This window comes from Magallana gigas, chromosome 4, assembly GCF_963853765.1.
Source record: "Magallana gigas chromosome 4, xbMagGiga1.1, whole genome shotgun sequence".
Classification (NCBI taxonomy): domain Eukaryota; kingdom Metazoa; phylum Mollusca; class Bivalvia; order Ostreida; family Ostreidae; genus Magallana; species Magallana gigas.
In genome coordinates, this window is record NC_088856.1 from 7,464,560 (window position 1) to 7,492,342 (window position 27,783).

At 34.7% G+C, this 27,783-nt stretch overlaps 3 protein-coding genes across 6 annotated transcripts in view; 1 reads left to right on the forward strand and 2 right to left on the reverse strand.

The window, feature by feature from the left end:
* Positions 1-2,826: 2,826 nt before the first annotated feature.
* LOC105331741 (mitochondrial S-adenosylmethionine carrier protein) lies at positions 2,827-8,544 on the reverse strand. The gene is made up of 10 exons (XM_011434065.4): positions 8,414-8,544; positions 7,480-7,576; positions 6,750-6,906; positions 6,083-6,192; positions 5,345-5,446; positions 5,067-5,159; positions 4,613-4,682; positions 4,264-4,328; positions 3,816-3,889; positions 2,827-3,155 (listed from the first exon to the last, which is right to left on the reverse strand). The coding sequence occupies exons 2-10, from the start codon at positions 7,510-7,512 to the stop codon at positions 3,038-3,040; spliced, it is 822 nt and encodes a 273-aa protein (XP_011432367.3). The 5' UTR covers positions 7,513-7,576; positions 8,414-8,544; the 3' UTR covers positions 2,827-3,037.
* LOC105331740 (uncharacterized) lies at positions 8,537-10,620 on the forward strand. The gene is made up of 3 exons (XM_011434064.4): positions 8,537-8,698; positions 9,441-9,700; positions 10,282-10,620. Exons 1-3 carry the CDS (start codon positions 8,598-8,600, stop codon positions 10,467-10,469), a joined length of 549 nt encoding a protein of 182 aa, XP_011432366.2. The 5' UTR covers positions 8,537-8,597; the 3' UTR covers positions 10,470-10,620.
* Positions 10,621-10,768: 148 nt separating this feature from the next.
* Positions 10,769-27,783, reverse strand: part of LOC105331742 (uncharacterized) — a 31,548-nt gene continuing 14,533 nt past the window's right edge. For 3 of the 4 annotated variants that reach the window (XM_011434068.4, XM_034451506.2, XM_034451505.2), the window contains 12 exons: positions 23,544-23,815; positions 23,072-23,305; positions 22,194-22,427; positions 22,013-22,115; positions 20,682-20,869; positions 19,850-20,320; positions 19,413-19,669; positions 16,006-16,231; positions 15,544-15,675; positions 14,975-15,113; positions 13,249-13,490; positions 10,769-12,580 (listed from right to left, as the gene is read on the reverse strand). In XM_011434068.4, the coding sequence (XP_011432370.3) occupies positions 12,338-12,580; positions 13,249-13,490; positions 14,975-15,113; positions 15,544-15,675; positions 16,006-16,231; positions 19,413-19,669; positions 19,850-20,320; positions 20,682-20,869; positions 22,013-22,115; positions 22,194-22,427; positions 23,072-23,305; positions 23,544-23,815 (2,741 nt within the window). In that variant the 3' untranslated portion in view covers positions 10,769-12,337. The remainder of the gene's footprint in view (positions 12,581-13,248; positions 13,491-14,974; positions 15,114-15,543; positions 15,676-16,005; positions 16,232-19,412; positions 19,670-19,849; positions 20,321-20,681; positions 20,870-22,012; positions 22,116-22,193; positions 22,428-23,071; positions 23,306-23,543; positions 23,816-27,783) is intronic. The other variant, XM_011434070.4, reaches the window with a different exon arrangement.

Here is a 27,783-nt window from a genome sequence, read left to right on the forward strand (position 1 = left end):
TGACAACATTTGCAACATTGTGTGGGGGGATTTGCGTAACTTTTGTCAAGTAAGTTGTTTTTTGACATTGTTTACAAATCGTGTCCTGCTTTCGATTCTTCCCTTGTGTATTATTTATATATATGTCATAGAGTGTAGAGCGGATACGATGCCCCTGTGATCGCAGTGATAAGTCAATTGCACTTGCACGGAGACCTCTCAGAGTCCTTTGGGATCTCACTGCGTCTCTATCGCGCTCTCACTGCGCATCCACAGCGTTTGATCAAGTTGTTTTCCATTTGGCTGCGTTCACACAGCGACCCCAAAGAGCTGTTGCTGCGTTCATCGCGCCCTCGTGACGGTGGCTGTGGTACAAATTACAATAGCAAGCGATGTAATAATTATCAAACTGGATGTAGATGACTATGTAAAAAGAAGCATTTGCTTATATTCCAAGACCTATCAATGGACGTAGATGGAATTCATGCCATTTTTTCTAACAACTAATAACGGATCTTTTTTGTAGACCTGACTACAAAGAGTTAAATCCTAGTCATTCACAAATTGCTTAGAAGTAACTATGTTTCAATTACAATTTACACTTTCATAAAATCAAAACAATTTTTTAATCATTTATTTACTAGTTGAAAATTCTTATTTGTTTCCCCATATAATTGTACAAATTAATATTAACCTACCAAGAAGTAAAGAAGCGCAGTCAGCGCGCAGAGCACGCCGTGGACGCGCGGTAAAAACTCCTAGCACGTCACGAGCGCTCGTCGGAGACTCAGCGAGAGTGCAGTTAATCGCCACGTAGAACTCCGTGGAATCGCAGTTACACGCCGTGGGAGCTCCGTAAGAACGCCTAGGTCGCCGTCAGGACGCCGTGACATCTCCACTTGTAAAATTTTCAAATAAAACTGTACTTTTTTCTGAATTTTCCTTGCGATCCTACGGCGGTTCCATGAGTTTTACAACGCCGTGAAGACGCCGTGGGGACGCAGCTTAATGTGACAGGGCTTTTAACCCAATAAAGAGGTAAAGAAAGCATTTGGCAATACACAGTTGGCAGTAAGCAGTTGGCATCCATAATTATTTGTGAACTAGTCTTTACAATATTGTAATTTTTACTGCAGTTTACAGAAAGTAAAAAAAAAAAATCATTCATATTCAAATAAACCGTGAAAGAAGGGAAAATAAAAATCCTTCCGATATAACAAGATACTGACGTATTGTATAGGAGTATGGTTGTCATATTTACGAGTTACATTTACATGACTGTATATATCTCATTATAACGAGTGCCAACACATTAAAATTATTTTGAGATACAAGACATTATAAAAGAAAATTCTGTTTATTGCCAATAAAAGAGTAGACTCGATATTGATCACAGGGGCATCGTATCCGCTCTACACTCTATGACATATATATAAATAATACACAAGGGAAGAATCGAAAGCAGGACACGATTTGTAAACAATGTCAAAAAACAACTTACTTGACAAAAGTTACGCAAATCCCCCCACACAATGTTGCAAATGTTGTCAAAAAACACGTTCACACTCAAATATTCCTAATAAACTCGGTAAAAAGCGTTTTTATCCCATTAAAACCGCTGTCTGCTGCAGAAACCTAATCTCTTCGCCCAAGAAAAGATAACTCTGTACTTTCTCTCTCTATATATATGTTCAGTAATGATAGAAATTTCGGCGGTAAACTGGGGAAATTTTTGTCTTAATAAAATATGTAACTACCGTAAGCATAATAACATTCGTTCCGATATATTTGGCATGTACTTTAACTAGCGTAATTTGATATACAATTGTTTAAAAACAAACATAGGCTATTTCCTATCATTTCATGTAGAAATGTAAATATACTAGTAATATTTGATATTGACAATAAAACAATGCTGAAATTCTAGGCAACGACAATTAATTTTGAAGGAATAAGTTGCAAAGACAATAAATGAATTATTATGAGTATTTTAATTGTCGAATACAAAAAAATAATTAAAAAAATTATATGTCAACACCAACGTAGTTTTTCATTAACATTTTAGAGAAGAAAAAATATCTAAAATTAAATACTGTTTCAACCCTTTTTCATCATCATTAATTTTCATTCTAAAATTACAAAATAATTCCTTAATTAAATTTAAAATATACGAGTCTTTTTCTTCTAAATCAAATGGTCTTTCTCTAGTGGTCAGTATAAAGTAATTGCAGTGGCAGGTCGAACAATATTCATTGTTCTCTAATTTCCTATCATTACATGTATCTTTAAGACCACAAATATATACACCATAAATATAAATTGTGACAGCAGATATGCATTATTTAAAAAAATATACATATATTTTGACATTTTAAATTGAATTTTACTTATTTATTTAAAATAAGATTGTCCATCATTCAAAATTCACCCCTACCCGTGCTGCAAGTTCAGATCTGCAGATGTATAAAATTTATTTCTTTGTTTTGTTATTGATGTTTCGCGGAATTTTACTATGTATCATTACTGAACATATAGAGAGTCCCGAGAGTTTTCGGATGGCGAAAGTACAGAGTTATCTTTTCTTGGGCGAAGAGATTAGGTTTCTGCAGCAGACAGCGGTTTTAATGTTATAAAAACGCTTTTTACCGAGTTTATTAGGAATATTTGAGTGTGAACGTGTTTTTTGACAACATTTGCAACATTGTGTGCGAGGACTTGCGTAACTTTTGTGAAGTAAGTTGTTTTTTGACATTGTTTACAAATCGTGTCCTACTTTCGATTCTTCCCTTGTGTATTATTATATATATGTCATAGAGTGTAGAGCGGATACGATGCCCCTGTGGTTACATATCTCATTGGCAAGACATAATTTTATCATTAATTTCATGTCCAAAACTTAATAAATAGCATTTCTAGGGTTAACCATTCACACTATTGAAATACGGTAGTATATATATAAAGATCTCATTGGCAACGTTTGACTTTATAATTTAAGTCAACAATCGATACTAATATGGTACAAATAATGGAAAGTTAAGTCCTAACTCCACCCCTGGGGTTAGCTGGTGTCCATAAGGGCGGAGGACAGCACCACCTTGGCCTTGTCATAGACGCCCAGGAAGATGGCGCCACCCACTGTGATCCACAGCATTCTGGGAACCACCCCAGCAAACAATCTGACAGGGAGAACAATGGGAAAGTGTCAAAACATGTGCATTCTGAAATACTTTGTGACTGATGCAATTTTCATAATATTTTCAAAATGGCAGTGAAATTCTAAATAAAAATTAATGCAGCAGCATTGTACATGTATTTTGATAGGAAGATGTTCCTATAGTCTGTCCCAAGATATTTATACTGCACATTTAGACGATTTTTAATAAAAATGTACATAACCTTTTAAAGAAGTGCAATTAAAGATTTCTTCATTGACACAATATCGTTTTTCACTCCGAATAATTCACAGACACAAAAACTGATCTCTGACAGAGATTTATAATAGGAAATGTTTACATCTTTTCTCCATTCCGAAGTCACTTGGAATACTTCCCTCAATTTTTCAACGTTATCATCCAGGTACCTTCATCTCATTTGCAATGGAAAATCCCCAAAGACTTTTATTTTAAGCCATGTATTGAAATCAGACAAGCTAGAGGGGGCATTTCAAAGGGGGAAATCTTGAATTTTTTTTTTTTACTATTGAGCCTATGAGGTATTTATGAATATAGAACAATTTAAGAAAATGTGTGACATAAATATCTTGGGACAGACAACAAAACAAAATGTTATTATTTTGGCCCTAAATGACCTATCTAAATAAAACTTTTGAGGCATACCCCTGCATTCCATTTTCTCTGTACACAGCTCTGATGGCAAATGATATACTTCCAGTAGAGAGAGCTGACCCTGTCTGTGTGCACAAGTAGGAAAATTCATAGAAAAGGTGTGTCTATTTAATTAATCAAATTATCTTAATTGAAGAAATAAGAAATTATAAGTACATGTACTGTCATAAATAGTTAATCACATTTAAATAGGAGATTATGGACTTTTGAAATCAATGCTAATTGAATCTTCACTTCTTTTACCATTCTACATTTTGCTTTGGTTGACTTGTTTAGAACATCAAAAATGTTTGACCTGTATGTAATGGTTTTATTTATCCTTTTTTTTAGTATTTTTTAAACATCTTGCCAATAAAGAACCATATGCACATAGTCAACTAAAGTGCCTATGTCATGGACTGATTTATCTGATGTGTTATTGAGTTTAATAGTCTCCTACCTCCGCCAGCATTATCCTGGTTTTAGCCACATCCAACGGAGTGGTGATTCCTGCTGCTATGCAACCTGAAGAAATTAAAATTGTATAACAGTAAATCCGTATTTAAACTGTGTTAGCTAATGGTAGGTAAATTAAAACACACTTATAGTCAAGTGCATATGATCCATTTTACAAACGTTATTAGCTATATCCAATGAGTTTATAAAAAGTTCTAAGATTAGGGAGAATGAGACTGGCTTCACTGTAAGAGTGAATTAGTTACAAGTGTGTGTGTTACTTTAAAATGTATGATGAATAAAGCATCCACATCAGTCAAGTGGTTTATACTGTATGTTCTCCATTGAGGTACCTGAAGTAGCTCCACATATAGATGACTGCCAGGGATCAACTGGGCTCTTTTGAAAGGAAGACCAAGTTTTCTGTAAACAGAATTATAGTCAACTTGCAAATGTTTATCTGATTTTTGACTTGCACATTCCAATCAAAACTCCTCATTTACAAATTTTTTCAACAAACTTATAAAATTGTCCTCCAAGTCTCTGAGGAAGAGAGGACAATGAACACATTGATCAAGTAATTTTCGCCACGATCTGATTTTCGCTTTTTTCGCAATCTTTATTAATCACAAATAATTGAATGTGCAGAAATTATATCATGTATCATTTTCTATAAGAAACTTTTGAAATTGCAAAACTGACTGACGCAAATTAAAAATTCTATATATTTCCCCCATTTTTGCAAATGTTGTGACACACGCAAAAACAGGATATATGTTAGTTCTGAACTTCACCTTGGATACAAACCTTAAAGTATTCCCACAATGGAAACTGTATGAAGGAGAAAGGAATTTCTCTTAACACAGTACTGATATATCCTCTGTACAGGCCTCTAAATCCCTGTAAATATTAACTTCACTCTTTAATATCCTCTATTATTTCTATCTAATATTGATTCAACAACATGCAACTTTCAATATCACAAATCAAGCAATTGTTAGTCTAGTTATTTATCTAGAGTCTTCATGACATTGTGGAAATGTACAGTTTTTAAAAATTATACATCTGTAACTAAGGATACTTACCTCGGTTCTCAGTGTCTCCCTTAGTATGTCTGATGACGCAAACCTCGTCGCCTGGGCCCGCTGTTTTATGACCTCCACAGGAACTCTCACCAAACATGCAGTCTACAAAAAAGTGCAGAAATATAGATGTGTGCAGTTATCAAAGTTCACAGAATTATTGATACAAATGTTCGGTTTTATGACTCCATTGATGACCTGATCACATAAAAAGTGGTCAGTAAGAAGTTGTTACAGATAGAAAGAATAGTAATTTAAGGAAGCTAAAGATACAGAGAGACTAGGTGACGTAGAAATTCTGGGACTGTATTTAACACGTGTTGACACCATCTTAGTTGTATACTCCCTGTCTTTTATAGAACATTTTCCTTTATTCCTAAATGTATTGTAAATTCGTTGAAAGTTTTGTAAAACACCTATTCTTGACAATGATGATCCGGCAACAGGTCAGTAAGATGGAGGAGGGGGTAGTTTCAGACACCTGTGGTCAGTAAGATGGAGATGGAGGTAGTTACAGACACTGCGATCAGTAAGATGGAGATGGGGGGTAGTTACAGACACTGCGGTCAGTAAGATGGAGATGAGGGATAGTTACAGACACTGCGGTCAGTAAAATGGAGATGGGGGTAGTTACAGACACTGCGGTCAGTAAGATGGAGATGGGGGATAGTTACAGACACTGCGGTCAGTAAGATGGAGATGGGGGGTAGTTACAGAGACTGCGGTCAGTAAGGTACTCACCACCTCTCCGGTTGAGGCTGCTGTCATATGGAGGACTGGGTCCCAGCTCTCACTCAGGTACCCCCTGCCATAATTCTTCACCCCTTCATAGGCACAGAAAAACAGCCCAGCTGAAACCAAAGTTAGTATGAAAGTAAGACACTGCCAGCTGTTATTTTGGGGAGCTTTTTTTTTCAGAGTCAGTAAAGTCCATTGCATGATAGGAAGGGTGAGAGTTATTATTGATGTCAGATACCACATCTCTGCTGTGGAATACCGGTAATTAAAATTCTTTGGGGCAAATTTTCGTGGATTGCTTAAATTCTACAGGTTTGTGGGGACGTAATTTCATGTATTCTCTTATACCAACATGAGGAAATCAGACTTTATAACTCTAATAATCAATTAATTCGTTGAGGATGTTAATTCTAAATGAGAGGTACCCACGAATTCCAAGAAAACTGAACCACCACAAAATCTATTAATTACACAGCATTATTTTCTGCAGGTGCAATTTCTTTTGCATTCTAATTCCAAATTAGGAAGATATATTTTTGGGGTGATTTCATTTTTAACAGTTTTTAACTGATGAGGATTAAAACCAAATAAAACATTATTTTGAATTTTGAATTTTGTGATTCAGTATATGTAATCAATTAGGCCTACTAACTCCAAAGATAATAATTACCAGTAGGAAAGGATCCCGCTATAACTGAGGGCAGGCCAGAGTATATCCCACGAAATCCACCTGCCCGGGAAAATCCCACCTCACTCTGAAGGCGGGTCTTGACTGTATCCAATGGAAACAGGGTCACATCTACAGACATTCCGGCACATCCACCTGCCTAGAATAAATTGTTGACACACACAATGCAATAAAAATGAAGCAAGTTGTTTATTACAAGCAGGTTGTTATATATTTTATATAACATTTTTGAATAAGTTTTCTCATCATGTCATAAATAAGATAATTTTATTACTATGCCCCAACACTGCTTCAGTACACCGAAAGCAGTTATAATCCCCTTCTGGAAAGTTGGAAACAGTTTTATTTCACAGGAAATAGTTATAATATTGCCCTCCCGAAACTGTTATATCACCCTTTATACATGCTATAATTCAGCATATTAAATATGTCAGGTTCAAAATTTAGCTAAGCAAACGTAAACAGTTATATCCTTATAATACGACCCTGAGGCATATTCAACAGAGAGCTCGTAAAAATTCCCTATACCTGCAACACAAATTTTGGCAAGCGCTAGGTTGAACACGCCTCCTGTCTAACCTATACCTAAATTACACATCACATCTTCAAATTTTGTTGCCGTCTTTACCATCATAAATGTTTTCATGCCTTCATTAAATCAAAACATGCTGATTAAATATTGACAGCCCAAACTGATAGGTTTATCACTTACCAATGCAGTCACCCAGGCTTCCTTGACATCCATTCTCTGACACCAATATTATCACAGCAAATGTCAGATGTGCTTCATCATCAGCAAGCTATAATTTCTGGAGATTAAGAAAAATAAAGTCAAACACCCTCTTTACATGTACCGGTAATATAAAATAAAATAACACATCCACGCCATCATTAGAATAATGAGGAGCTAGTGGAAAGTTTGATTTAAATCAGACGGAGTAACACATACGATGTACCTGGGGTATTTTATCAAATATATAGTCAAAGTCTGATGTGGTCTTTTTTTGACAGTAACCAATTTGTGTGAAGTAGATGAATGACATTTGTGGCCTTGACCTTCAAGTATGTCAAAAAAATAAAAACCCAAAATAGTCTTGTCGAAAAGGTTTATAATGATGCCCTAATATCAGTCACATATATTAATCTTTAGCCATTTTTTTCCTCATGAGAACTTAATATTGTGCTGGTTTAAACAAATCATGATGACCTTGACCTGTACTGTAGTTTACAATTCAAGGTATCTGCACAAATCAACTTTAAATGGATTATATGTATATGTTTATTTCAATGATATTAAATACTAAAATTGATGTCAAGTATGCCAAATCATCAAATGTAAAAAAGGGAGAATACATATGGACCTATAAAGTGACAAAATCAATACCTGCATGATTTTTCGAATTAAATATTCTCACACATTGGATACAACTTTATGCATATCTTATGGTAAGGATACATCGAGAATTCTAATAAATTATATAACTGTTCTCTTAAAAAACTCTTCTCCTGTTTGTCTAGCCTTGTGCAGAGCGATAACATGTGCTGATCACGATGTCCTAAATTGAAGTCAAATTCAATAGTTTCACAATCCAGAAATTCTCTGTATTGATAAACTGATCGATGTAAAATTGTATTAAAATCATTACCTGTGACATTCATGGTTCCACATTACAGCAAGTTTATGATCGAGTAAAAATTCATTTTCTTTTCAGACGTGGGTATGAACTCAGAACTGTATCAAAAATGTTAAGAAAATAGAGTTATCTGCCCTTTGTTTATATGGACCACATGCTTCCGGTTTAATTTTCCGAATTTTCTTTATGAGATCGAATGTCAACATTAGAAGTAGATCACTCGTCCCTCGACGTTGTAGCTTCGTGGTTTGGGCAAACATTACCAAAGAAAAGAAAAATTGAAGATGTAAAGATCAGGTTGGACTTGTTATTTTAACGATTAACTTGTGCAGTGTGTTTATGTGTGGAAAGGGGAGAGGGGGGGGGGGGTGGTGGTGATGGGGTGGTGTATAATTTGAAATGGACTTTACAACCTGATTAACAGAGGTTAGATTTAGGAACAGGTCGATTACATTCAACTATCTGTCCTTCTTACACCTAACTTGTAGGAATGATGTATATTTGGAAATGACGGTATACCAGGGACGTATATACTAGTATATACGTCCCTGCTATAATGAACACTGACACAAATGGACAGTGATAACCAGAACCATTCGTTATACTGTCTTTGGATTTTCAAGACAATTAATTGTATATATAACATTCAAAGTATAATAAGTATACACACCTGTTAACTAAGATCATTATATATAAAAACAGATACTAGAAATCACAGACCAAACCACGAGTAACTGTACTTCGGTAATGCAGATTACTGTAAACATGTATGTCAAACTGATCATTTACTCGGAACGATTGGCCTTCTGTATTGAATATGTAGTTGAATTTATAACGTGCCGACCCCTCTTTCTCTCAGTCTTTGCACAGGGGCATCGTATCCGCTCTACACTCCATGACAGAGTGTATTTTTTAATATGTGTATGTCATAGAGTGTAGAGCGGATACGTTGTCCCTGTGGTCTATGTGTATTGAATTCAAGACATGTCCGAGGTCAGCTTTGTATTATTTTATAACACGTACTTGTCCTATTTCCAAGTGAGCAAAACAAGAAAGGAAAACACAAGAAACTGAATAAAGGAAGTCAAAATGGGACGGGAACTTTGACAACGTCTGACCGTACTGTACACTCACGGGACATAACGCCAGGGAAGGTCAGAACTCTTCCACAGGGTGAAGGTCATTCAGAGGATGCGACAGATTTATCCGTGTCCAGCTTTATACAGGGGAAGATTAACAAAAAACTCCTGAAAGCTAGTCACAAGAAAAGGGAGCAAGGACTCTCCATCCCAGGCAAAGGTACATGTATACGTAGCCTAAAACTGCAATTCATGAGCAAGAAAGTGCATTGATCAGACGTAATGCCCCCAGTTTTTCTATAAAATAAACTGCATGCACATAAAAAAATTTCATATTCTTTATAAAGTTGATAACAAATGCTGACTAAGATACATGTTTGATTTCTTTACACTTGTTGCTTAAACGAAACTAGATGGACGAAATGCACGCCTATTCGTGGAAAACATCAAGAAAACCAGTTTCTACGTTTTAAATATATGAGCGTCATGTTTGATGTGTTGCTAGGCAACTGTACTGAACGGTTACCAAGGAAAATCTATTCTTATATTTAGTGCTGGGGTCAATACTTCTTATGGAAGAAATCTGACCCCTATCCTACTTAGTTCCATATTGTGCCTTTTCAGATAAACAAATAGTGTATGATAGTATATGAATTGATATTGAATATTGTGTGTGTTCCCTATGAGAATTCAGACCCTGCCCTATATGGGTACATATTATCAAGGCACTATAGTTATCGAAGGTATCAGTTATCTATATAGTATAACCTAAAGATACTTTTAATATTAATTTTCTTTCAGATAAGGGGGAGGTGGATTTAAACAGAAAGATAAAAAGACACGGTCATGTGGGCCAGGACTCCTCGTCAGAGGGGGAAGAGGAGAGTAGACTGGGTCTGATCACAAAGCAGAGGCCGGCTCAAAGGTCAGTGCCAGACTCGGCCAAGAAGCGGAAGCGGAAGCGCAAAAAGAAGTCAAGTGAAACATAAACTAACCCGGATTTATCTGTTCAAAATGTGTTCCTGTCTATATTTAGAAAATCGCGCGTCATGAAAAAAAGTGAAATGTGTTGACTGAATGATATGTATAAATTATTTGTTGAAGGCTTAGAAAAAATAAAATTGTCATTGTGTATATTGATTTTGTTCATTTATTTTGTCCAATGCGCACTTGTTTAAATAATAAATATGCCAAAACGTGAAAGTAAAAGGAAAAAAAAATCGTCCACGTTTTGTCCTCAGTTACTGTGTTAGAGAATTGACACTAATATATAAACAATCAACATAAATTCCAGATTTTGTTTAGATTTTATTAAAATAACAATTCTGCAACAACATCAACAAATAGAAAATTTAAAGTTTTAAAGACGGTGGGCATTAGTTAATTTGTAATACATATAAAGCTACTTTTATTCGTCAGCTTTGACATTTAGATAAGACCTCGCAAACATCGAAACAGAGTCAAATAGATCAGTTCGGGTATTTAAATATAAAGTCATAAGCAGAGGCGCATTATGCTTCATTTAGGAAACGTCTGAAAATGGAATCATTTTGGTACATGTTAATACATTTAATTTGTGATAATTTTAAATATGGTTTTTTTGGGGTGGTTTTTACATTTCACATTACATGCAGTATTCATAAATCAAGAAGACCAATGAGTGCGTAACGGTAGGGGATGGTTGGGGGGGGGGAGGGGGGTGTTCTTGAGCCACAAGCATCTGTGCTACATAGCATTCCATTGTTAAAACAAGCACCTGCTTAAATAATTGGGGATATAAGTAATATATAAAATGTTTACAGCGAATCACAGCAGTTTAACACTCAATTGAATGTCCGTTGTTAAAGCTTCACATATATATTTATTATTATTTACTGTGAAACACCAGACATTGATGCTTGAGAATCATCTTTCACCAATTAACTACAATGGCGGGGGTACAGCATGCGCAACATCGACGATGGGCAAAAGCTTTGACATAAAAAAGTATGAACGAGTACTGAAAATACAAACATTACATTTGGTGCTTCAAGGTGGTGTGGGACACCTGTCGATATTAATGTTTATGAAAGTAGATTTTTTAATCAAAATACTTTCACCGATTTTTAAATTTTAAAAATTTGAAATATTTGACAAGAAAATATTTTTTTTAAAGATTTTTTGAAGAGGCAAAAATTATAAAAGCCCCGGCTGGATTTGAACTCATGACTTGCAGATTCGCATTTGTCTGTGAAACCCATTGCGCTACGCAGCTATATAAAATCTATGGAAAGAAATGATTCTTAAAGTTATACTTGATTATATTGTTTATTTCTGTAGGAATTACGTCATAATATAGAGGTGTCCCATACCACCTTAAATGTTGTCGTAGAAGCACAACTACCCATGGCCATTGACATAATATATTGACCATTTTACATTTATATAACAGCAGGTACGTGTTTTGCATGTTTCTTTGCTCAAGCATCTCGTTACAAAATCACAGTGATAAGAATGTCAAATGAAAAAAATAAAACATCATCACAAGAAAACAAAGGTTAAATCACGACCGACTTAGCTTGAGTAACAAGTTAGATCCAAGTTATATTAACGCTAATTACAGAAACTGTCGAGAGTATTACATTATATAAGTAACAAATGTAATACACTGCTGATACTAAAATGGCACTATATATTGTCGTTGTTCGTGATTCTAGAGTTGATATGTCAAATATGAATTGAATCAAGATAGACAGAATGTTATTATAAATCAAAGTCAAATGTTTACCAAATCACCATATCTTGATTTCATATCGTAAAGGAGAGATAAATAATGGACGGATGTCACGTGATACAATAGAGGATCCTGATTGGACGCCTAGAAATTAGTTGCAGAGATCTCGCACAACTTCCAGTTGGACCCATTCTCCTCATTGGCCAGGAATATGATTACTTCCTCGCAGTTGGCGGGGGAGGGACATTTGCACCTGAACTGACAGGAAGAGAAGCTGTTGGCTACCGCGTTGTCGTCCGTCAAAGTGCAGAACTGGATATTACCATGGAATTTTCCGACCGAACTGGATTCTGGGTAAGAAACCTGTAAAGATGCAGGTGTAGTCACCTGCAGTAAATATAAATGCCGTAATTTGGTACTTAACTTATCTACAGTAATCAAATACCTCTAAATATTTGAAATTACAGAAGTCCTTAAATATGTAATTAAAAACCATATACTGTGATTTGATCAAACAGCAAATGTTTGCTGTTTTAAATTTTATTAATATCTGTCTTTTATTTGTTATCCAATTTGAATCGACAAAAGCAAAATAAAAATGCCACAAAGCAACTTATTTAAATAAGTAAATAAACTAAATATATATGTACTCTGATTTCATGCGTTTGTTTATCGATTAAATGGATAAACGTTGATCATGTTCCTTAACATTTTGTCCGATGTTGCTATAATAATTCACAATTTGAGTCTTCTTTAACAAAATTACAGTTGCCTTTAGTTTCAGAAAAAAAAACCCACAAAGAGTATTGAAAAACGCATGCTGGCATTATAATAAGATTTATTTTAATCGCAATCAGTTATTTAGTAACAGAATTACTTAAAACGAAGACTAAGCTACGTTATGTCAGACTTTAATCAGTTATGGAAAACCACTGGATGACACAAGCGCCATTTATCAATATTAAAGGAAAATACTTTGTTGTTTCAATTACAGGAGACTCTTTATAATGCACGCCATACATTATAATCAAGATAACTTAATAATCTTATTTCACCTGTAATACTCTGTTGTTGGAGTGCTTGGCACAGGATATACCCTCCCCGGTAATAACTATATCAAACTGTGAGGCACTAATTCCAAGAACCACTGATGTATTCATCCGCGTCCAGAACAACGGCGGTGTGTCACCCTGTACCGGAAGAGCAAAGCAGGTGTCGTTGTCACCGTCCAGAGCGATCGGGGTTTGACTTTTGAGCGCCCCGGTGTTATCGTTAAATATTTCCAGATAACCATCAACTACAAAACGATCAAAACTAGATACACTTAAAAAAAATTCAAGTAAGCGTGATACGTCTTAAAGTTTTATAAAAATAAGTAAGTCAAATTAGTTACTGGCAACGCCAAACAAAAAGATACGACCACTGTGTGCTCGCTATACATGTACATGTAGCTAAATACGAGGGTTGTCCCAAAATAATGTAGACAGGACACATAACTTATAATTTGTTCACTGCAATTTCATTAGACTTCTATGTTTTCTTTAATGACCCTTTGGCAAACAATACTGAAAAATTCAAATCTGTACTTTATTTATTTCTCGAGAAAATGAATAATTATTAACAAGTTTTGTCAGGCGGCGCAATGTGCGACGTCGAAAATTTCCAGTTTTACGTTGTTGCTAAACCCTCAGCATCGTTTTACGACAACATTTACGTTTTATTTCCGAAAATGTCTTAGAAACAATATCATCTTTGAACATGTACCCTGAGTGCACATTCAACATATATTTCTAGTTTTTTTGTTTTTTTTGTTTGTTTTTTTTTAAAATATTTTCTAAGTACAAACGATCTGTCGGCTCCAAACTTGTCCTGTATTACTTGTTGTCTAACTTCCGTTTTACCGAAATGTGTCGTTCTGGATTTTGACATCCATTGATATTGTTCGGGGTTTCTTTTTTCACTTATTATCATCATACTTGTTCAAATATTTTCAATGTTGTTTAACTACTTATTCACAAAACGCATTTCTAATCGATTTTGTTAATTTCATTTTAATACTTCCAAAGCCGCTTAGGATTTATTTCATGGTTTTTACAAAATTGTATCAGTTACTGCTGCGCCGCCTTAAACGCTGACATAGTCACTTTATTACGAGTTAACTTTTCAACTTGTCACAAAACGCGCTATATAATATTTAAAAGTTTTGTTACAGCCAAAACATTTTCTGAGTAAATAATAGAATTAATATCAAATATCAATGTATGTTTTATTTGATTTTTTTCATTCTAAAAGTACTTTTCCTCGCAATTTTCATTTCATTATGTTGATTTTAACTTTTTGTTTTTGGCATTGCGCCGCATGTCGAATTTCTGATCTAACATGCTTTCATTTCACTACTTTAATCTCAAACAATATTTGATTTTAAAATATTATTTGAATGCAAATTTCTTGAACCCTTTGTGGCACAAATTTCATCTTCCTTTGTCTTCGATTAACTGATCATGAATAACACCACTTGTCTACGCTATATTGGGACAACCCTCGTATATCCAAGATATCACGTCATACTTTTATTTCCTCATTTTAAAAAAAAAAAATTATTCGCTTTTGTTGACCCCCCCCCCCCCGAAAGACCATATATTTGTCGGTTTTGATGCCATATAAATATATTTTTTTAATTTTCAAAGCGTAATCGCTTCCCTGGAGTTATGAATGCATCTGGAGTCTGTTAGGAACATAGAACTATTATTGGTCTACACAATCATGTTAATTTTAACGTACGTTTTGTGACCACCATTTCGTGGTTGACGTAGCAGCTGGCCTGGCACGTCTGGTTCGGGAGATTGGTCATGCCCACGTACTTGGTGATGAAGGGTTTGTCGATGTTGTACACCGAGGAATTCCCCACATCCGGAGTAAACTGTAAATAGAATTCAAGCCTTTATTAAACAAAAAAAAATAACCCATCTTTACTATGACATATACACGTAGTTTGTCTTGTTATATATTTCATGACGTCGTTCTAATCGACAATTCGTCATCAAGGATGATAAATAGTCTTGGTAATATGATAGTCTTTCTCTATCTCTAGGCAAATAAGAGTATGATTAGTTTTTAAATAAATATTATTAGTACACGTATAGAGATGAAATAAATAATTACTGTAACATATTAATCATACATTCAATGTTTACTTGTCAAGATAACACATATATGATCACTGAGGTACATATAAAAAGTTTAATATTATGTTTTCTTACCAATGATAGCCTCTCTACCACTTGGTTAAAGGTTAAAAAGTAGATGTATTGGATTGAGGTAAAATATTAACTGGTACATAGTTAACTCACGACAACAGGTTTGTCCTTGAACTCAATACCATCAAAACTGTACTCAATCCCTCTGACCCCTGGAAAATCTCCCACCAAGTCCGCGGGGTTGATGGCTACCCCCAGGACGCGGGCAAGTTCTGAATAGTGGTCCTGTAAAATTATATTAAAAAATGCTTGTCACTTAATATAAATAGATATAACGAACTCGAGAATGCTTGACTAATTTAAAGCTTCGATTTTTTAAATATCTTTTTTTGCGTTGCTATTTTTCACGCATACAATTCATTGTAAAGCATAAAATTAATTTCAAATCAAAGTCAAAGTATCTTTTAACAATCTCTGTATATCTAAAACTACAAAGGAACAAAACACTTGAGGTTTATTATTTATTGAATTGAACGGTAAATTTTCATACTTTTGCACCGTAGCTACTGACATGAAACGGAACGTTTATATTTGCTAAAATGGATTGAAACTTACAGGTGCCCGAATGCAGATTTTGTATTGTCCGACCCAGACTTGAGTGGTGCTGTAGCGGGAACCTAACCCAAACCATTCCTCGGTGGTGGAGTTAACGTTAGTGTCATTCCGGATTCTAACCGTCATCCGGACCCGAACTTTATCCTCCTCAGTGTCATTGACGACTCCGAGGTTGCACATCACGGGGAAAACCACGTCAACTCTAGAGTAAGTCCCATCAGACAACCTTAAGGGAAATTTAACGATACTTTAACTCTAGAGTAAGTCCCATCAGACAACCTTAAGGGAAATTTAACGATACTTTAACTCTAGAGTAAGTCCCATCAAACAACCTTAAGGGAAATTTAACGACACGTCAACTCTAGAGTAAGTCCCGTCAGATAACCTTAAGAGAAATTTAACGATACTTTAACTCTAGAGTAAGTCCCATCAGACAACCTTAAAGGAAATTTAACGACATATCAACTCTAGAGTAAGTCCCGTCAGATAACCTTAAGAGAAATTTAACGATAATTTAACTCTAGAGTAAGTCCCATCAGACAACCTTAAGGGAAATTTAACGACACATCAACTCTAGAGTAAGTCTCATCAGACAACCTTAAGGGAAATATAACGACACATCAACTCTAGAGTAAGTCCCATCAGACAACCTTAAGTGAAATTTAACGACATATCAACTCTAGAGTAAGTCCCATCAGACAACCTTAAGTGAAATTTAACGACACGTCAACTCTAGAGTAAGTCCCGTCAGATAACCTTAAGAGAAATTTAACGATAATTTAACTCTAGAGTAAGTCCCATCAGACAACCTTAAGGGAAATTTAACGACACATCAACTCTAGAGTAAGTCTCATCAGACAACCTTAAGGGAAATATAACGACACATCAACTCTAGAGTAAGTCCCATCAGACAACCTTAAGTGAAATTTAACGACATATCAACTCTAGAGTAAGTCCCATCAGACAACCTTAAGTGAAATTTAACGACACGTCAACTCTAGAGTAAGTCCCGTCAGATAACCTTAAGAGAAATTTAACTTTCATTTAACTCTAGAGTAAGTCCCATCAGACAACCTTAAGGGAAATTTAACGACATATCAACTCTAGAGTAAGTCCCGTCAGATAACCTTAAGAGAAATTTAACGATACTTTAACTCTAGAGTAAATCCCATCAGACAACCTTAATGGAAATTTTAACGACACGTCAACTCTAGAGTAAGTCCCATCAGACAACCTTAAGGGAAATTTAACGACACATCAACTCTAGAGTAAGTCTCATCAGACAACCTTAAGGGAAATATAACGACACATCAACTCTAGAGTAAGTCCCATCAGACAACCTAAAGTGAAATTTAACGACACTTTAACTATAGATTAAGTTCCATCAGAAAACTTTAAAGAAAACATAAGTCCATGTCAATTCCAGAATAAGCCTCATCAAACAGCCTAAAAGAAAACAAGTCCATGACAACTCTAAAATAAGTCCCATCAGAAAACCCTATAGAGAAAATTAAATATAAGAACACCAATTCAAGAACAGTCCCACCAAACAGCCTAAAGGAATATGTATAAGGATAAGCTAAAAATACAAATAGATAGATAGATGATAGATAGATAGATAGATAGATAGATAGATAGATAGATAGATAGATAGATAGATAGATAGATAGATAGATAGAATTCCGTCTTCAAACTTATCGAGTGATTTTAAAATTATTGATTTGCTTGTTGATATAGTAAACATTTATTATGGGAAAACCAATTTTTTGAAAAGCCAGAAATTATTTTAACGATCGCCAAGCAACGTATTTTTGATAATTTTAAACAGTCTTTACTAGCTGACATAAATGCCTCTTCCAAATGTACAATCTATAGATATTTAGTTGATCATTGTACCTTGCAGTCATATCTAACAAAAAGAATTCCTTTACAATATAAGAAACTTATATGTAAATTAAGATTATCATCCCATTGTCTTACCATCGAAACTGGCAGATATAACAATGTTCCATTACAAAGACGTTTATGTCCTCTATGTACTTTAGATATAGAAGATGAATATCATTTTATATTGAAATGTCCCTATTACTGTAACTTAAGAGAAAAATTCCTTAAGAAGTTTTATTATATTAAACCCTCTGTCTTTAAATTAATTCTATTATTGTCAACACAAAATGTAAAGGATTTGTGCAATTTAGGTAAATATATTAAGAATGCTTTTGTAATCAGAAAACTTCATGTATAAACTTGCCTTTTTCAAGTGACCAGTATATGTATTATAACATGTGTATATTAATTGTATATGTCTATGAGCTGTACAGCTGTTGACTAATAAACAATACAATACAAACATTTATTATTTCATTATTTTAAAAAAAAATCGCTACAGACATTGATTTTATAAGCCAAGCAAACATTCTTCTTTAGTACTTTGATTCAGGTATTCAGTATTTTTTAATCTATATACATGTATGTACATGCCATGCCTTTTGATTTGTAATACATTTTATAAGATGAACTATATTCAATATTTCAATAATCTATATATTTTTATATACCATAATTTTTAACTATGACGCCTTTACTAAAGGAAAAAAATTGATGTTGCTTCAGATCCGTTAGTTCTTGACAAATTGATCTATATTCTTATCAGTCAGTTTTAATGTAAATATTTGCTTGTTCAAGGTTATTTTAGAATCTCTCACTTAGAACTCTGGTCGGTATTTAGGATTATTGATCAATCTTTATTGTACCATCACCCGAACTAAGCATTAAAATTTACGAAATAAGTCACCAGTAACATTGAGTTTCCAATGATGTACATTGACTGTCTGCTCTGTTACGTTTTTTCCCCACCAGCTTTTGAATCTAATATAATTTCGTAGTAATTTTAGATCTAGAACGCACTGTGGCTACGCACTTTAAAAAACTGCACACTTAATTTTTTTTTCAAAGTACCCAAATTTGGGACCAAGCTAACTCACTTTGATTTTTTTTTCGAAGTGCACGCTTTATAACGGCACATCAATATGATTTAATGTCAACACTTAACGCACTTTGAAAAAAAAAAGTTTAAATCACCAACTCCGGGGTTCGATTTTTAATTAGTCGATAGTGTGATGATTTGTAAACACCAATGATTATGACTTACCGTCTTTGAGAACGGGGAAATGGGGGGGGGGGGGGGGGGGGTTAGTAACACCTAAAGATAAAGATACGATTCAATTCCCAGTACATTCAATTTGATTGTAAATTTTTTCAAGTTGCGTTGATTTGGTCCCAAAATTAACGTATTTTAAATTTTTTTAAAGGGCGTAATTGTTCAAAGTGCGTTATAACAATGCACATATTTTAAAACACGTACTTTCAATGACTTCCTCACAATAAGTAGTTAGGTTAATTCTTACGTTGTGACATTGGTTGCCTCCGTTATTGTTTTGTTGGAGATACACTTCAGATTCGATCCGATCTTGACGACCTCGTACCCACAGATGACAAAGAAGGACTCAGATTCGTTAGTGGGCACGGCAAGCTCTACGTTTACGCGCCCCGGATTCTTGTTTCTCTCTGTTGTGATATCCAGGAAGAATTCGAACACAGATCCCCTTGTCAAGCAGTTTCCGGTGCAGTTGTGATAGAAATCGAAAACGTAGTTAACAGGAGCCTACAGAAATGGTAGAGTTTAAGATAGTAAAAATATTTTTCCACAAAGTTGACCCCTGAATATTGTAGTGTACATGTATCTTAGTAAAATTCAATTTCTTATACGTAGCTCAAATAACATTGCAGAGTATCCACATATCTTAAAAAAGAGCGGATCAGCAATTTTAAACGAGCCACTTACATCGGGTTGATTTTCACACGAGATGTCGAGCACCGTAGTCTCATCCATCGTTGTTGTGTGACCAGTAAGCCCAATTTTCACTTTGTATGCGTCCCCCGTTATTGCATATCCTGGTAACGGCACCAAAACTACCTTCACAGTGATTGTGCTATTCCCGCCAAGGTCTGTCATGGTACCAAAGTTAGTGATGTTAAACTCCATACTCCCGGAGTTGTCTACGGCAGTGTTACCTGTAGTACTGGTAGTGGTGAAGTTGACCTCGCTGCAGAGAACATTACTTCCGGTCTCCAAAACCTCCATATGGGCAACCATGACCCCCGATGGTTTGATGTTGTTCGAGTCCACCACTTCCACGTTGAAAGAGAACGCTGTAAGTCCCGTCTCAGCAGTGCTGATGTTGACAGTGAACTCATTCATCGCACCGACGCATGCCGTTGTATTCACGTCACCAATGTTAAGTGACATAGCCGACTAAAACGAATATGGAAATCAATTAAAAAATGGAGATGTATATTGAATATGGGATGCTCATATATGTATCAAAAAAAACGCTTTTAACCGAATGACTCATTATTTATCCGACAGATGTTATTTCATCTTAAATGTACCAAAGCAAGGATCTGTAAAAAAAAATTGTATTACGTAATTTAGACCTCTAGGATAAAAAGTTTTTAAGAATATAATTATATTTATGTAAACATCATTATTAAAACGATTTTGAAATGTAAATCAAACGGTATAGAAATATTTTCGGGGCTCTGGGAGTATTTTGTTGCAGCAATGGATAAGAATTTGTCAGGCAGAGTTGATTTTTTCGGTGAGATGGGTTTACCACTGATCCCGAGGGAGCATTCGCTGTTATGTTGAAGTATGAGACCCACACTTCCGCTGCATCCACCTCAATACCGAACCCGACCGGATAAATTTCTCCCTCTACAGCATCCGAAGTCATGGTTATTATGGCTTCGAATTCGATTCTGTCGTCTGCTGTACTCGTGGATGGAGACGTTGAAAGCGATTCTGTGTTCCAAGAAAAAAACCCAACCCAGGATTATTATAATCGATGGTATTCAATCGACCCGGTCTGCATATGTAAATGTCTGCAGTTATATTATGTGAAAGTCGAGTCTCATCAAATATTCCATTATCTGTGTTTGCTTTCAATATCAGTGCTACATTTAAGAAAAGGGTAGAATATTGAATATTTTTCGTACTTGTGCGGTTTGTATTATTCATTAGAATTTGTTTTCGATATTTAAAACCTGGAAAAGATGCCATTGATTTAAGACTACAAAAAATGAAAAACAATGTATGAAGGAAATCAGACTTGGAACCTTTTTAAAAAAGACGGAAAATAAAAAGAAGCAAATACGATTAACTATACATACGAGTTCTAACTCGAAGTTTTATTTTATACAGTTTTGACAAAATTCAATGGTAGTAGTGTAAGTAAAATCACAGAAATAGATCATGTACAAGACTGTTTTTTTTGTATCGTGATCTTTTTTTTTATATTAACGAAGCATTCCTTGGACAACCTTTCTTGGTTGCAGATGATGTTTGCAATAAGTAGAACATACCAAAAATGATCAACTGTTATAATAGATGTCAATGAAAATATAGTGTTCAAACTATTGCAGTTCAATTTCACTGTCCGGAATATGCAGGTAACTATTTCAGGAGCCCAAGAACCATCAAACGCGAATCAATATAAAAAAAGAACTCTTGATTTTGTAAATTTAAAAATAGACAGGACACCAAAATTTACAATTTAATGAAAAAGCAAATCAAAAAACAAATTTGCAACACGTAATTATAATAAAATATGTGTGCATTCGCATTTCTGCATCAGTATATATGTCATGTTTTGCAAGGACAATTGATTGGATATAGCCTACATTGTTGATTTGTACTTTGTGTCATTTGGTTTAGGTTGATGATAGCTATTAATGTGATTTAGTATAGGTTGTACCTTTGTCAGTATTTTAGTGTAGTTTTGTAAAGGATGTACTTTCGTTAGTCTTTAGTGTAGTTATGTAAAGGTTGTACCTTTGTTCGTGTTTTAGTGTAATTTAGTAAAGGTGGTACCTTTGTTAGTGTTAAGTATAATTTAGTAAAGGTTGTACCTTTGTTAGTGTTTGGTATAATTTAGTAAAGGTATACCTTTGTTTGTGAGAGTCGTCGGAAGAGCCACTCGGACCCGTCTACTTCCGGACCAGCTCGTATTACACAGGACCCCCGTCGATGTAATTTTGGACAAGTCAACCTGAAAGGCATTATTTTCACTTATTTTTTCCCATGGTAATTTTCTTTTATTAGGATGACGCATTCAATGAAAACAAACCTGTGGCGCCACAGTTGTTCCATCAAAGTTTTGCCCAATCGCCTTGACCCTTAGTGACACCACTTGGAGATGGTTGTTATTAGGGTCGCTATGGAGACTGAACGCCTCCGCCGCCATGTCTGGACTCGGGTAAGGCATCCATGTTTCGAACAACACCGTCAGTTTGTCCCCTTTATCCATTGAAGTAGCGCTGGCGGGAGACGTCAAGTTGTACGTGGGGGTTTTAGTGAGAGTCTTCAAGAGAAAAAATAAATACGTTTGATTTGAATGTCAAATATTACTGTGTAAAGTGGTTTTTTTTTTTTAAAAATTTGCAATGATGCAACAATGATTTAGAGTGAATGATTTTTACTCAATAACCTGATAGAAGAACATACCATGCGCGGATCTAGGGAATGGTTTGAAACTTCTTTCTTAACTTTTAATTTAGACGCAAAAAAACCCCGGATTTATATACGGTATCTACTGATATATATTGCATCCAGGATCGACTCGCTGTTCTTATATCACAAAACACCCGACCTTTCAAATACAAGTTAACTTGCAATCCTCATGCACTGATCTAGAAAAAAAGGGGGGGGGGTCCGATATTTGGATTTACCACCATCACAAATTTAAAACCTAGTTAATTTGAAAGGTAAAGTTATTGAAAAAAGGCATTGGAAGCCTCTTGGCAAACATTTTTTTCTCGGAACTACACATCCCCCTCCCCGGGAAAAATATTTGGTTCCACGCTTTGTCCGTGTACGACTGGATACCCGTTTTATGTGATACTACATAGTTTCTACATTTACCTCGTACCTACACGTACAGGGGCGGCTGTCCACCTGACCTACATGATTCTAAATAGTTCTGTTCTACATACATCCATTACTTACAGGGGCGGCTGTCTTCATAGTGTATGAGACCTGTCCTATCCACACGTTGTAACTGTTGTTGTACTCTATCCCGGCGCTCACCCAGTGCGTGGCGCCATCTGTCAGGCCGTCCACCGACACCACGAAGGCCTCGTACTCAATCACCAGGTTGTTCGCGGCGTCTGCGGGGTTCGTGTTGGCGTTATTCACGTCAGAAAAGTTGTACACTCCACGAGTGTAGATTTTGAAGGCGGCCTGGGAGAGAAAAAAAATCTATTTACAGAAACAAAACCAAAATCGAAAAATTCTTTAGAAATAAATAATAGAATAATAAAGAATCAATACACAGCAAATACCAAATAAAAAAAAAAATTAACAATTAATGATTATAAAAAAAGAACCAAGTCACAAAACATGCCAAAAAACCCCCACAAAAAACCATGTTATTATTTTTTTAGAGAATTCGTGAAGATGAACAGAAAAAACAACTTACGTCCTTGGATTCCTCAGAAGGGTGATAGACCAGCTTCGTGTTTGGATCGATGTCGAGGTTAGCTCCCCTTGTCATATTGACCGAACCAACCGCCATGATGGTAACGTTAGTGGAGGGGAGGATCTCCACAATGACACCACTAGTGACCCCTGCTGGGAACCCCACGGTCAGAGTGAATGCGACCTTTGACCCCAAGAAGAGGTCTGTGACCGCGGAGTATTCGGCCTTGACCGCAACGCCGGGGGTGAGAGCCGCAGGAGCTGCGGCGTGACCTGTAGACAATGAAAATTCCTCACTGCAAAATTGCATTGTCGTATAATTAAAGGTTCACCCCATAAAATGGTCCGGGGCAGACCTGTAATGTTGACATCACTTATAGGCCTTTGCGGTGGAAAGTTCCGGCCCGTTTAAGAACAAGTCTACCTTCATGGGTTATGTATTTCATTTTTATGATTTGAATTCCGAATCTGTGCATTTCATTTTTGTATAATGATACTTTAAATACAATGCTTTGTACAAATTACATGTATGACTTATTAAATTTCCTGTATTTGATTTGTTATCTCTGGTGACGCCGCATACTGTCTTGATGGGTACAGACTAGCAATTAATCAAATAACATTAAAATGTAAAGATTGATTTTCTGTCGAATTTCAATTTCAATTTCTTATTATATGCCTTAACAAAAATGACAAACTGTAAAGCAATTTCAGGGGTGGGATGAAATGTGTTTTATGTTCAAACACATTAAGACTTGAGTCTCAGAACGGTGGTTGACTTATTGATTCAAATAGCTCTACTGAAGAGGTCGTCAGAAGCCTAATGCCGGACCGGGTGTTATTTGAAAATAGACCTTGACTTGATGTGGATCGATGACAAACCATTCAATGAAATACTTGACAACAGGGCACATAATGATAGTTTTGGGGTCTTAAACTCATAAGTCACTTTTTTATGGTTGTAAACTGTATATGTTATGAAGAAAGCAATGTTTCGATGCGATATTTTTATTGCCCGATGTCATTGACTTTCTTTCTAACTTGACAGTATGCATTAAGAAATACTTAACATAAAATTGTTCATTGTCAGGTACATAAAAACTCAAATCTTATGCATTATTTAGAGTATGACCGTTTGTGTATTGTAGCCAATGTAGGTGTGTGTTTTACATTAATACTATGAGTATGTTAAATGTGTATAAAGGTCAGAGAGCTTTGGACTCAATGCGAGGATTTGGAGGTTTCTCGATATAATAGACTAGACTAATTGTTTTATAGCTTCTTTAAAAGAAGATGGGTGGATAAGGCGTGTGAAATCCCCATACACGGTTGGACAAGCTACTGAAAAATTAAAGTATCAATGAATCTGATATATTTTTAAAAATCATTTAAAACATAATACATTTAACATATCATTGATTTTTAACCTATAAACATGTTCAATACTTGAAATATGTTTACTCAAACAGGCGTATACGTATCAAAACCTGCAAATACTGTAATTTTTTAGAACTTCAAGGCAATTTTTTTCATAGAGTGGGTCTGTGCTCCATATTTTTCTCATAGTCTAAATAAGGTATTTTGGAAAACAAACCGATTTCAATCAACAAAAACGCGGAGAGATGACCCACTATATATTAAAAATATCATTTTGTATCCCAACAATTGAACGTTTTGAAAAAATAATACAAGTCCGTAAACTCGTGGCCAAAGCCTACTTTGTTATGTCTGAAATGGCTCAGTGGTTAGAGTACCCGACATAAGCTAACCTTAAATATATAAGGTTTTTATGTTATGGGTTCGATACCTCAAAAATTTCTGGCAATATTTTTTTTCTTGTTAAATATATTAAAAACTGAATATAGTTAGAAATTATGCGTTCGCAAACTTGTATTTTAATATATTTGAATAGATTTTATTGGGAAAAATATAAATTCAAATTGTATTTCACTACTAAACCGAATGGGCATTTGCGCCATCTTACTCCCCCATCTTCTTTGTTAAATATGATAATAGCAGAGGCTAATTGGTGAACACAATGTTTAGATTTAATTTTTTTCTTTAACAGAAGAAAACAAAGAAGTGATGCGATGGTATGCAGGGCCGGCCGGGGGAAACGAACAGTAAATGTTGAATCAAAGTAAATAGTAAGAAAAAGGTACATGTATGTCAGTATTAGCAGAAAAAAGTGTTCATGAAATAGTAATCTCTTTTTCTTGAACCCCCAGAGTGAGGTTGCAAAAATAAAATTGTTCTAATTTTCATGCCAATAGATAAAAACTATTAAATTGCAAAAAAGGTAGGGAAAAAGCTTGCTGATCCAAAGAGGATTTATGTCCGCAATTGTTTCAATTTAGTTTTTTAGATGTAAAAAAAAGAAAATCAGAAAATTATCAAAATAGCGATAGACCTTTTGTCCTAAAGTGGTATACGAACTCTTTCAGTACAATTATAATAGCTCCGAAAACTCTGGGGGTTTTTTAAACACAAACTTGGATCTTTTTTGTCGGATTGGTTCCACATCTAGGAAAGACTGTTTTTCCTAAAGGACACAAGGAAAGTGCAATTCGAAAAATTTTCAAAACGCTGTTTAATCCATTGCTTTTGCAAAGCAACATTCAAGTAAATTTTGAAATGTTTTACCAAAAATATGCATTTGATATAAAATTAAAAGCTTATTCGATACATCATTGTTTTGGTTTAACGACCGACGTTTTTAGTATGCATCTTATTTGTAATTGCATAGCAATTAAGAGAGTGCTTTGACCTGAATCAAGTAAAATCGTTGAATATCAAAGCTCCATTTTTTATGGCACGTAATGCGCATTGATTAATGCGCGGAATCATTATAAAGCATTTCCGGTAGTCTCACTGAATTGATCTAATCTGGTTCATATATATGCGTTAACCAAATACACTATGTGTGTGACGTGTTAACGTTGACTGAAAAAAAAAATCGAAAACAGTTCTTGCTCTTTGATTATTAAAGAGTAGTATATATATATATATATATATATATATATATATATATATATATATATATATATATATATATATATATATATATATATATATATATATATATATATATAACTTATGTACATTCACCTGAAGAAGGATGTAAATCCAGAAAGCGCTAGTGAATAGAAACTTTGGAACTGTTCATTTTCTTTTTCTTTTTTGATTATTTATACTGTGTGATATCACCTTTCACTCATTTTGGATTATATATTTATATATATATATATATTTTTTATCTTGATTTAAAAAATGTTGATATTTGAAGAAAAAACCACAAGAAAGCAGCATTGAGCCATGCCAAAATCTATTTGTGAATTTCAGCTGTTTTACAAGAATGTAATGTCTTTACCAATCTTAAGATTATGAATATAATCTTTAACATACTATCGTAAAAAAAATATCAGAATCCATTTGCTATCAATATGTTTCTCTTCAAAAATTGGTGTTTATCACAAAATTTAAAAATTTGTTGAAAGTCTCCGAATACCAATGAAAATGCTTCAATCTGATCGTAGTTAAACATGAGTGCAAGATATGTTTTAACAAAAAAAAAATAACTTCACTCTTTTAAACAATAAGAATATGCATCGACGAATATATACCGGCATCTGGTAATCTGTATTGCAAAAAATGTATAGTTAGGAAATATCCGAATATGATCATGTATCAATATAGAAAGGAATTTGAATCGATCTAAATCTTCAGGGAAATTGTTTTTCAAAATCAATTGCTTTTATATTTGAAACTCTCTTTTATTCTTTCCTGCTTGAATGTACCCGATTTGTTATATCAGATATCTAGCATGCATAAAATTCTTACCTTTAAACAATAGATAACAAGTTACAAAAAACTGCACCACTTTAACAAAAATCAAATAATGAATTTTTTAAAAGGATGCATAAGTATTGCACAGACAACAATTTACAGATCCAAATCGGAGGCTTCGACTGACTTGGCTGAGCAAGGTGTTGGCTAAATGATGACATTTTGAGTAAATAAATTAATGTTGAGATTTCATATTCCCCTTATCACTCGTCTATACTATATCTTTTATTTCGGAGAGGGGGGATATCCCCCCTCTCCCCCTAGAAAAACCTCTTTTTGTTTAGAATACAAATATATTGTTCATCTGAATAGACAATCTGTTTATTTATCTTAAACGTTATATTTTAATATTTTCATAATCTTGTGTAAAAACAATTAATTCGTCCGTCGTCTTT

What these genes read in the sequence shown, in the direction of transcription:
- LOC105331741 (XM_011434065.4), bottom strand. Translation starts at nt 7,512, where the DNA reads ATGGATGTCAAGGAAGCCTGGGTGACTGCATTG. An exon ending in AGCGGGATCCTTTCCTACTG is followed by an intron (nt 6,193 to 6,749) that starts GTAATTATTATC and finishes CTTTGGTTTCAG; the next exon opens with CTGGGCTGTTTTTCTGTGCC. An exon ending in GGGAGACACTGAGAACCGAG is followed by an intron (nt 5,160 to 5,344) that starts GTAAGTATCCTT and finishes TAATATTTACAG; the next exon opens with GGATTTAGAGGCCTGTACAG.
- LOC105331740 (XM_011434064.4), top strand. Translation starts at nt 8,598, where the DNA reads ATGTCAACATTAGAAGTAGATCACTCGTCCCTCGACGTTGTAGCTTCG. An exon ending in ATTGAAGATGTAAAGATCAG is followed by an intron (nt 8,699 to 9,440) that starts GTTGGACTTGTT and finishes CCTATTTCCAAG; the next exon opens with TGAGCAAAACAAGAAAGGAA. An exon ending in ACTCTCCATCCCAGGCAAAG is followed by an intron (nt 9,701 to 10,281) that starts GTACATGTATAC and finishes ATTTTCTTTCAG; the next exon opens with ATAAGGGGGAGGTGGATTTA.